This window comes from Gasterosteus aculeatus, chromosome 11 (genome assembly GCF_964276395.1).
Source record: "Gasterosteus aculeatus chromosome 11, fGasAcu3.hap1.1, whole genome shotgun sequence".
In the NCBI taxonomy this organism is placed as follows: domain Eukaryota; kingdom Metazoa; phylum Chordata; class Actinopteri; order Perciformes; family Gasterosteidae; genus Gasterosteus; species Gasterosteus aculeatus.
This window is the reverse complement of record NC_135699.1, coordinates 14,064,398-14,076,349: the sequence shown is the minus strand read 5'-3', so window position 1 is coordinate 14,076,349 and position 11,952 is coordinate 14,064,398. Positions and strand designations below refer to the sequence as shown.

Sequence of the window (11,952 nt, the reverse complement as noted above, 5' to 3'; positions counted from 1 at the left end):
ACAAACGACTAACACATGTATTCATTGTCATTGATTGTATATGACTTTTACTGATAACATAATGCAATATAGCCAGGACAGCCTTACAGAGTCGCAACGCTTTGTTGTTGCGTTGCTTCGCATCGCGTCGAGGTCTGTATGATCACAAAATTCAGAGTTTACCTGTAATTTTACCACTACAGCACTGGTCCAATGAGAACAGTTGACACAGCGAGTGCTAACAGCTTACGTCACCGGCTACATTGATAAATGGTTACTGAAGTTTAACAAATACTTTGACTTTCTACAAACGTGGATAGAATAACAACTTTACGTTATGTGGAATATAAAGAAAGTGTTTTTGGGAGTTAATCTTATGTGTGTGTTTTCTGTTCCTTGTGTCACTAACCCCTCCTGTCTTTTCCGTTCCTGTCCTCGTGTTTCTCCTGATTCCTTATTCACTACACCTATGTTCACCTGTTCACTACCTTCCCTCGTCTCTCAGGTTTCTCTCTGCTCCTGAGTCACTCCGCCGCCCCAGAACCGTTACAATCATGCTATTTATCTGCCCTGGCTAACGCAAATTAATTAATAAAAATTAAAAAAATCTGTACTCACTACTTTGGAGTCAATCATGAATGGTGAAAGGCGCCGGCACAAAAACAGTTGATATCATACTTGAATTTTGTTTAATAATTTAAAAACATGCCAAACAAGCAACAACTTATCTTTGTTTGCAATTATAAAATAATTGAGAGTTTCTTAATTGAAAGCAAATTTGACCTGTGTTTAAGTTCTGTAAATGCAACTTAATGTGTTTTTTTTGTCCTCAGAGGTGTGTTGAAAAGCATGTTTTCAGTGTGCAGATATAATGAACAGATTGGAGAGACTGTCCAACTGGCTCCAGTTAGACCAACGTTGAAGTTTCATATGTGTGATCCCATGCAAACTCAGGGAGCTTCCTTGTTGGTCAGCTATAAAAACGTCACACCAGTCTGTTGAGTTCACAGCTCGTCAGTTTCAACATCACCATGTTCTCAATAGCTCTGCTGCTGCTGTTGGCAGCTGGATGTAAGTTCCTCTTGATTCATCAAAGTCATTCGTTCTTCTTGTATAACTTGATATTAAAGAAAAATCTTTTTTTAACAGGCTTCAAATGTGAGCAGTTGACGCAGCCGGCCTCTGTGACTGTGCAGCCCGGTCAACGTCTGACCATCACCTGTCAGGTTTCTTATGCTCTTAACAGCTACCGCACAGCATGGATCAGACAGCCTGCAGGGAAAGGACTGGAATGGATTGGAATGAAATATACTGGAGATTCATACTACAAAGATTCACTGAAGAGCAAGTTTAGTATCGACTTAGATGCTTCCAGTAAAACAGTGACTCTAAACGGACAGAATGTGCAGCCTGGAGACACGGCTGTGTATTACTGTGCTAGAGACCCACAGTAACACAAACCATCAGTACAGCTGAACAAAAACCTCTCAGTGCCTGAACACTTGTAACACAAAGCCACCAGAGGAGGAGTCCTCAGACCACCAATAATTTCACCACCAGCTCACTGATACATCAGTTTAAATACCTACACGTTACAATTACTAATATGCTATTCTATATAGTAAAAAACGTTCATAACACGTTTATTAATTGCCTTAGATTGAATTTTACAAGCAATGAAAATAATTTTTCTTCAGATTTTGAGTTCTACACTAAGATCTGAGTTTTATTATTAGGATCCTTGCTTCGACTTGTCGTAGAGGAACCTATTGTATTCATTATTTATCTCTGAAACACACAGATGATAAATAACCTGAACTTTAGTATGTATCTTACAAAATAAAATACAATCATTTGGAGTCAATTATTTGTTTTGCTATTTCTTTTTGTAAATGTCTGACCTGTGCCATATAAACGTGGCCTTTGTCAAAATGATGCTCTGAAGAATAAGTTAATCTCCAGCAGAGACACTTCTGCCTCCAACAGTGACTTTAAAAGGACAGAATGATCCGAGTGAGGACACAGCTGTGTGTTGCTGTGTGCGTTATCCCTCAGAGATACAAACCACCAACAGACCTGCACAAGTACCAGGAACCGTGTGACTCACCCACACACTGTCAAACACATTTAAATAAATACATTATAAAAATTTGGTTTTGCTTTTCCTGTAACACAAATATATTTACATTATGAATAATGAGGGAGCTGCTGTTTAGTCTTTTTCTTATGAGAAATTGTGATGAAAGATGATTCAATACAGGATGATGCAATAAGACAAATATTTACTCCCTGGGCTCTGAGAGAGAAACAATATCCGTCAGGGTTTTCGGACTGCAGTACCCTGAAGGACCATGAGGGGTCCTCAGTGTTCCAGTTATTCCTGTCACATGTGTCCTGTCTTGATTGTTTTCATTACAGGTCTTTTTTTTTCATGGTGTTCACCTGTGCATTATTTGCTAGCCTTTAAAAGCCACCTGAGTGTCCTTGTGTTTGCTGAGTCTTGGAAGTTAACACCTTGAGCTTAGTCACGTGAGTTGCTAAAAGAACCTCTGCCTAGATTATTTACCTCTGTTAATCCTTTTTTGGTTCTTGAGATCTTTTTGTTGCCTCTCTTTTGGACACCCTTAGTTACCTTGTTAATTTCCCAGACTTTGTTTTTAGTTGTCTGGAAGTATTTTTGAGTTGCTGTCAAAGCTTCTGCAATCTTCTGCTTTATTCAAGTAAAGAAACCTTTTTTTATTCCCTACCAACAACTCTTCTCTCTCTGTCTCTGCATCTGAGTCATCATCACTCGTAGTGCAGTGGTAGGCAACCCGCCTGCTACACGGAGACACAGGTTCGGATCCTGACAATCCTGATAATATCTTATTATTACATTTTTACTCTCTTAGTTGTAAACCAACTCAGTGAGTGGACTTCACTGTAGAGTGATTTTTTTTCTCCAATTAAAGTGAAAGCTTTGCTTAAGATAGCTTTTGTTACGTTCCAGCTCCCAAAAGGGAGGGGAACATGACAACCCACTGCTCCGGCCCACCGGTGCCAGCAAAAGGGGTATGGAGTCGCAGTGCGAGAAAAGGACAAACACCAAATATAGTATAACTTTTATCAAACCAAATAAATACACATAAATAAACAATAACTTTCTGGGAAATGGGGAGGGCTGGCAGGACCAAAACAAAGAAATAAACAAAAGGTCCCCACCCCTAACCTATACTAACCCCCCCCAATCGAAAGACACTCTACCTGGCACACGGTCAAGGCGCCCTAACCAAACTTACAGGTGGTGGTCCGCCCAGGTCTAAACTGGTGTTTCTAGACAGAAGTAAACCTACGGGTGATGTATACCCCGGGGTAGCTCTAAATCTACTCCCCACTCCCTGTGAACAAAAGAGAAAACAAATAATTAGTCAAACGACACAAACAATTGCTCTCTTCTGCTGCCACACGTTTCCAAAAGGAACACAAGTTATCTAACACTGAATACAAATGAATGTCTCCTCACACAGGGTACCAACCAAAAGCAACATGTGTGAATATGTAGCAAGCATCCCCCGAACTGGTCCAAAACTGGGCTTTTTAAAGAGCCCAGCCAGCTGCAGATTATCTTGTGTAACATTAGACAGAATCCTCTGAGTGTGAAACATATTCAAATGTTATAAAGTGACTAAGAGTAAAACAAGGACAGAGGACACTGTTCAATCAGAGAGGAGGAGTCAATGCAAAACTCAGATGTCTTTCTCCTCTACTTATGTGGCTGCACAGAGGAGGACAGAGGACAGTGGACACACAGTTAACCATGAGGGACTTTAGGACAGGACTGCTGCTTTTAACTGTCTTCTGCGCAGGTGAAGAATTTCTCTGATCTTGATTTCACACGTTTCCACTTGCTGTTAACGTAACACATGACATGCATATCTTCTTCTCTTGACAGGTGTTGATGGTCAGACTCTGACACAATCTGAAGCAGTGATTAAAAGGCCTGAAGAATCTCACAGGTTGACTTGTACAACATCTGGATTCACATTCAGCAGCTACGCGATGAACTGGATCAGACAGGCTCCTGGAAAAGGACTGGAGTGGATCGCTTACATCCATCCATCTAGTACTCCTATCTTTTACTCCCCATCAGTCAAGGGTAGATTCACCATCTCCAGAGATGACTCCAGCAGTAAACTGTATCTACAGATGAACAGTCTGAAGACTGAGGACAGCGCAGTGTATTACTGTGCTAGAGACCCACAGTGAGAGACAACGATGAGAGAGCTGTTCAAAAACTACTTCCTCTATTCACCTCGACCACTGGGAACATTCAGACGTCTCAGTGTCACTTGTTCTGAACCACAGATATAATGAAGATAGTGCTTATTATTTTATTAAAAGGATGCACATTCTAAATATATAAATATATATAGTATAAAATTCATTCTCCATTATATTATTAACTAATCTAAGCTATGACAAACTAATAAATAAAAAATATGTTGTTAATTGTCACGACTGGACAACGGCCCTGAACCCAAATGCATGACTCCTGAGACGAGGTTCAAAATCAAGGTTTATTCACAAAAGGCAACAATGAAAGTCACTGTCGGCAGAGGAAGAAACCCTGTACTAAAGCTAAGAACCAAAAGGATCTAGAAAATAAACGCTAGGCTGAAAAAGGAACCAACAGAAAGCGAGCCTGAACAAGGTACAAAGAACGTAGCAAAACTTGTCAAAGGACGTTGGTACACGCGGGTTCTCTGTAACATGGGACAAGACCAACTGGCCCAGGACAAAGGGAGACACAGACAATATACACACACAGGGTGAGGACACAGAGGGACACTATCAGGAACAGGACAGACAATGGGACCGGCACACAGGGGGAAGGAGCACGTTGCCTGAAACGAGAGGAAGGTTAATCACAAGACAACAGAGACACGAGACGACCTGACTGGCACCGCTTCTTGGACATGACATGCCAGCAGATGTGTGTCCTCTTACCACGGCCATCGGTTATCTTTGCATGTCTCAGGTTTCACTTCCTAAATAGCTCATTTCTCCTTGAGGCTCCATGTTTCTCTGTATGTCTGTGGCTTCAAATTGGTGAGATTTAAATACCGAAACCATAGACTAAACTCCACAACGATAAGCATTCAAATCTTTCTCTAGCACTTTTGAAACTGCAATATTGGAACTGGTGTAAAAAAAATGGGTCAATTGGGAAAAGTTGACACAGCGAGTGCGAGCAGCTTACGTCACCGGCTACGTTGATAAATGGTTACTGAACTTTAAGAAATACTTTGACTTTCTACAAACTGAGAGACAATAACGACTTTACATTATGTGGAATAAAAAAGAAAGTGTTTTTGGGAATTAATCTTATGTGTGTATTTCCTGTTCATTTTGTCACTAACCCCTCCTGTCTTTTCCGTTCCTGTCCTCGTGTTCCTCCTGATTCCTTATTCACTATACCTACGTTCACCTGTCCACTACCTTCCCTCGTCTCTCAGGTTTCTCTCTGTTCTCGAGTCACTCCGCCGCCCCAGAACCGTTACAATCATGCTATTTATGTGCCTTTGCAAACGCAAATTAATTAATAAAAAATGAAATAATCTCTACTCGTGTACTTTAGAGTCAATCATAAATGGTGAAAGGCGCCGGCACAAAAAAAGTTGATATCATACTTGAATTTTGGTTGATAATTTGAAAACAAGCAACAACTTATCTTTGTTTGCAATTATAGAATAATTGAGAGTTTCTTAGTTGACTTCTGTGTAAGTTCTATAAATGCAGCTAAATGGTTTTTATTTGTTCTCAGAGGTGAGTTCAAAGCACGTTTTCACTGTGCAGATATAATGAACAGATGGAGAGACTGTCCAACTGGCTCCAGTTGGACCAACGTTGAAGTTTCATATGTGTGATCCCATGCAAACTCAGGGAGCCTACTTGTTGGTCAGCTATAAAAACATCCCATCAGTCTGTTGAGTTCACCGCTGGTCAGTTTCAACATCACCATGTTCTCAATAGCTCTGCTGCTGCTGTTGGCAGCTGGATGTAAGTTCCTCTTGATTCATCAAAGTCATTCGTTCTTCTTGTATAACTTGATATTAAAGAAAAATCTTTTTTTAACAGGCTTCAAATGTGAGCAGTTGACGCAGCCGGCCTCTGTGACTGTGCAGCCCGGTCAACGTCTGACCATCACCTGTCAGGTTTCTTATAGTATGAGCAGCTACTACACAGCATGGATCAGACAGCCTGCAGGGAAAGGACTGGAATGGATTGGACAAAGATTTACTGGAGCGTCATACTACAAAGATTCACTGAAGAGCAAGTTTAGTATCGACTTAGATGCTTCCAGTAAAACAGTGACTCTAAACGGACAGAATGTGCAGCCTGGAGACACGGCTGTGTATTACTGTGCTAGATACCCACAGTAACACAAACCATCAGTACAGCTGAACAAAAACCTCTCAGTGCCTGAACACTTGTAACACAAAGCCACCAGAGGAGGAGTCCTCAGACCACCAATGATTTCACCACCAGCTCACTGTGACATCAGTTTAAATACCTACACGTTACAATCACTAATATGCTGTTCTATCCACATTTAATGAATAAAAAGTTTTACAAAAAAAAAACGTTTTTCAATTGCAATACATAGAATCTTACAAGCAATGAAAATAATTTATTGGAGTTTTCCTATCAAATGAATAATTTAAAATGAACACTACATGAACAAATCTCAGCCACGTTAATATAACTTATTCATTATTTGACAATTAAATTAGGTCTCGTTATAACACACAAAAAAATAGTTTTTTTGTTCACTGTTAGATAGCGAAAAAAATAATTATTTTGGCCCTAAACTGGGGTCGAGGATGAGCGGGTCAAGATCCAATCACACAACGTGAGGTTTCCCAACATTAATGTAAACATAACGAACAAAGCGTGAGGGTTGTAAGGTGATTGGTGTGTCTCTCACTCTCATCCTTATCAGAACTGTGTCTGCCTGGTTGGCACCTTCAGCTTTTGCCCTCTGACCTTTCACTGCTCAACCAGGATGAGACAGTGACTCCCTAAATGAGCAGTGGGAAAAACGTTTTTGATTATCAGAGGAAAACAATATCCTCGTTATTAGATTTTTACTCTCATAGTTGTAAACCACCTCAGTGAGAGGACTTCACTATAGCGTGATTTTTTATCCAATTAAAGTGAAAGCTTTGCTTAAGATAGCTTTGTATAATAGAGTCTTAATATTTTCCAGATTATCTTGTGTTGCATTAGACAGAATCCTCTGAGTGTGAAACATATTCAAATGATATAAACAAGGACAGAGGACACTGTTCAATCAGAGAGGAGGAGTCAATGCAAAACTCAGATGTCTTTCTCCTCTACTTATGTGGCTGCAGAGAGGAGGACAGAGGACAGTGGACACACAGTTAACCATGACGGACTTTAGGACAGGACTGCTGCTTTTAACTGTCTTCTGCGCAGGTGAAGAATTTCTCTGATCTTGATTTAACACGTTTCCACTTGCTGTTAAAGTAACACATGACATGCATATCTTCTTCTCTTGACAGGTGTTGATGGTCAGACTCTGACACAATCTGAAGCAGTGATTAAAAGGCCTGAAGAATCTCACAGGTTGACTTGTACAGCATCTGGATTCACATTCAGCAGCTACGCGATGAACTGGATCAGACAGGCTCCTGGAAAAGGACTGGAGTGGATCGCTTTCATTCACACATCTAGTTCTCATATCTATTACTCCCCATCAGTCAAGGGTAGATTCACCATCTCCAGAGATGACTCCAGCAGTAAACTGTATCTACAGATGAACAGTCTGAAGACTGAGGACAGCGCAGTGTATTACTGTGCTAGAGACACACAGTAACACAAACCATCAGTACAGCTGAACAAAAACCTCTCAGTGCCTGAACACTTGTAACACAAAGCCACCAGAGGAGGAGTCCTCAGACCACCAATGATTTCACCACCAGCTCACTGTACACTTTACAATTACTAATACTCTATTCTATATATTTAAGAAAATTCATAACACGTTTATTAACTGCCCTACATTGAATTTTACAAGCAAGGAAAATAATTTTTTCTACAGATTTTGAGTTCTACGCTAAGATCTGAGTTTTATTATTATTTATTATTAGGATCCTCACTACGACTTGTCATAGAGGAACCTATTGCATTTATCATTTATCTCTGAAACACCCAAATGATAAATAACCTGAACTTTATTATGTATCCCAAAAAATAAAATACAATCATTTGGAGTCAATTATTTGTTTTGCTATTTCTTTTTGTAAATGTCTGACCTGTGCCATATAAACGTGGCCTTTGTCAAAATGATGCTCTGAAGAATAAGTTAATCTCCAGCAGAGACACTTCTGCCTCCAACAGTGACTTTAAAAGGACAGAATGATCAAAGTGAGGACACAGCTGTGTGTTGCTGTGTGCGTTATCCCTCAGAGATACAAACCACCAACAGACCTGCACAAGTACCAGCAACCGTGTGACTCACCCACACACTGTCAAACACATTTAAATACATTATGAAGATGTCTGTGTGTGACTAGTTACTCCCTGAAGGAGACATTGTCTGGTTATTTAAAATATTTAAGAGATCATCTTGCATTGTGATCATTGCAGCTGTGCCGCTAAATTGGGCTTTTCTACCCGTGTACTAGTTTTTAGGGATTCAAAACTAGAATCCAAGACATTAAAGATACTCATTGTCCACTCACACAATATTATATTAAAAATGTTTTTCGTCTCGATATACTGTTAGAAAAATATGTTTTTACTTTTCCTGTAACACACATATTTTTACATTATGAATAGTTGTCAGGAATTTTGATCTTTTACTTCACTCTGCTTTGGCTGTTGTATATTTATTTGAGTTCACCTGCTTTCCATTTTGTCTTTTGAAACCTTTTGAGGGAGGTGCATGCAAATTGTTCCTTCCTTAAAATAATGCCGTATGCAGCTCTCATGTCATTGATGACGGAGCAACTGGGCTTCTAATATATCTTGAAAACATTCAGAGCAGAAAGCAGTGGATGAAGTGTTAATAACATAATGGAAAATATGATTTCCTGGAGTCTGTTCTTCATAGTTACTATTAATGGTAAGAACAATTTCTGCTTTAACACAGTGAAGACACTCGCTTATCTCACCTGTGAGGTGTGCTGATTACAATGTCTTTTCTTACAGGAGTTTGGAGTGAGATCAAACTGGAACAGTCTCCCTCCGAGGTGAAGAAACCTGGAGAGAAAGTGAAGATGTCGTGTATCACGTCAGGTTATACAATGACAAGCTTCTATATTAGCTGGATACGACAGAGGCCAGGAAATGCTTTGGAGTGGATTGGGAGGATGGACACAGGCAGCAACTCTGCTACCTTCAGCAGCTCCTTCCAAAGCCGTTCATCATGACTGAAGATGTGTCCAAGAGCACTCAGTACCTCGAGGTCACGAGCCTGACAGCAGAAGACTCAGCTGTTTACTTCTGTGCTCGACACACAGTGACTGAAGACAGCGGAGCAGCTGAACAAAAACATCCACACACAACAAACAGCAACTTGGGGACATTTGGGTTTTCTCACAAACTGCAAAAGTCCATCCATCCATCCATCTTCAACCGCTTATCCGGGGTCGGGTCGCGGGGGCAACAGCTCCAGCAGGGGACCCCAAACTTCCCTTTCCCGGGCCACATCTACCAGCTCTGACTGGGGGATCCCAAGGCGTTCCCAGGCCAGTGCAGAGATATAATCTCTCCACCTAGTCCTGGGTCTTCCCCGGGGCCTCTTCCCAGCTGGCCGTGCCTGAAACACCTCCCTAGGGAGGCGCCCAGGGGGCATCCTCACCAGATGCCCAAACCACCTCAACTGGCTCCTTTCGACGCAAAGGAGCAGCGGCTCTACTCCGAGCTCTTCGCGAATGGCTGAGCTTCTCACCCTATCCCTAAGGGAGACGCCAGCCACTCTCCTGAGGAAACCCATTTCGGCCGCTTGTACCCGTGACCTAGTTCTTTCGGTCATGACCCATCCTTCATGACCATAGGTGAGGGTAGGAACGAAGATTGACCGGTAGATCGAGAGCTTTGCCTTCCGGCTCAGCTCTCTTTTCGTCACAACGGTGCGGTAAAGCGAGTGCAATACCGCCCCCGCTGCTCCGATTCTCCGGCCAAACTCACACTCCATCTTCCCCTCACTCGTGAACAAGACCCCGAGGTACTTGAACTCCTTCACTTGGGGTAAGGACACATACCCTACCTGGAGTAGGCAATCCATCGGTTTCCTGCTGAGAACCATGGCCTCAGATTTAGAGGTGCTAATCCTCATCCCGACCGCTTCACACTCGACTGCGAAACGCTCCAGTGAGAGTTGGAGGTCACAGACGGAAGATGCCATCAGGACCACATCATCTGCAAAAAGCAGCGATGAGATCCGCAGCCCCCCGAACTGTAGACCCTCCTCCCCCCGACTACGCCTCGATATCCTGTCCATGAAGACCACAAACAAGATTGGTGACAAGGCGCAGCCCTGGCGAAGGCCAACCCCCACCGGAAACGCCTTCGACTTACTGCCGAGCACCCGAACACAGCTCTCGCTTTGGGCGTACAAGGATTGGATGGCCCCAAGCAAGGACCCCCTCACCCCGTACTCCCGCAGCACCTCCCACAGTATCTCTCGGGGGACCCGGTCATACGCCTTCTCCAAGTCCACAAAACACATGTAGACTGGTTGAGCATACTCCCAAGCCCCCTCTATGATCCTGGAAAGAGTGAAGAGCTGGTCCGTTGTTCCACGACCAGGACGAAAACCGCATTGTTCCTCTTCAATCCTTGGTTCGACTATCGGCCGAACCCTCCTTTCCAGCACCTTAGAGTAGACTTTACCCGGGAGGCTGAGTAGTGTGATACCCCTGTAATTGGCACACACTCTCTGGTCCCCCTTTTTAAAGAGGGGTACCACCACCCCGATCTGCCACTCTTTTGGCACTGTCCCAGACTTCCACGAGCGGGGGGTGCCCGATGTGTGGAGGTGTTGACAGGTAGGCTTATTTATTCGGCCTACCTGCACGGCGGAACAATGATTTCCGGAGAATGAACGGACGTCCAGGCGTTTATCTCTTTAGCCATCCGACTCGTGGCATTCTTTAATGTAAGCAGAACACGCTCAACTGCCCGCTCACGGGAGTGACGGGTACACACAGAAAAGGGGAGGGAACACTGCCCTTATATGGGAATGGTGCTCTTGATATCACGACCCAGGAAACAGTTACAGGTACATGCATTCCTACACTCTTAACACTCCCACTTATGAATGACATGTATACTGTGCAAAACTTACATGACCAAATAAACAAAAAACAGAACAAAAACATGGCATAGTCAAATATCAACATTTTATACACCAAACATGATTTCCCCGAATTTCTTTAACTTAAGTTTGGAGGCAGGCTTTGTCATAACGTCTGCGACCATGTTGTCGGTGGGACAGTAAACAAGGGACATCTTGTCTTCCCTTATGGTAGACCTGATGAAGTGATATTTTATGTCCACATGCTTAAACCGTTGTCTGCACACCGGGTTCCTAACAAGCGCAATTGTCCCCTGGTTATCCTCGTAGACAACCGTTTTCTCATACACATAGGAATCCATCCCTCCCAGTAGTTGCTCCAAGTGAATACACTCCTGTATTGTCAGAGCTAGAGCCATGTACTCGGCTTCGCATGTGGAGAGTGCTACTGTGGGTTGCTTCTTGGTTTTCCAAGATACTAATGAACTACCTTTACTCATACTCACACAATACCCGGTGGTACTGCGTCTGTCACTAACATCCGCAGCCCAGTCTGCGTCGCTATATGCTTGTATGCCTAGGCTTCCTTGGCTTTTTGTGAAACAGAGCTGTTTGTCTGCAGTACCTCTGAGGTACCGCAAAACATGTTTCACCGTGACCCAATGCTC

General features: G+C 42.7%; 1 protein-coding gene and 1 gene segment (V, D, J or C); both read left to right on the top strand.

The window, feature by feature from the left end:
* Nucleotides 1–3,775: 3,775 nt before the first annotated feature.
* Nucleotides 3,776–4,224, top strand: LOC120827800 (immunoglobulin heavy variable 3-21-like). The segment is given in 2 exon segments: nt 3,776–3,824; nt 3,911–4,224. Coding segments are annotated over 2 exon segments (363 nt in total).
* A 4,745-nt stretch (nt 4,225–8,969) lies between these two features.
* LOC120827323 (immunoglobulin gamma-1 heavy chain-like) overlaps nt 8,970–11,952 on the top strand; it is a 52,508-nt gene continuing 49,525 nt past the window's right edge. Inside the window, 3 exon segments of the mRNA XM_078083955.1 lie at nt 8,970–9,109; nt 9,196–9,402; nt 9,405–9,505. Of these exon segments, the coding sequence (XP_077940081.1) occupies nt 9,061–9,109; nt 9,196–9,402; nt 9,405–9,505 (357 nt within the window). The 5' untranslated portion in view covers nt 8,970–9,060.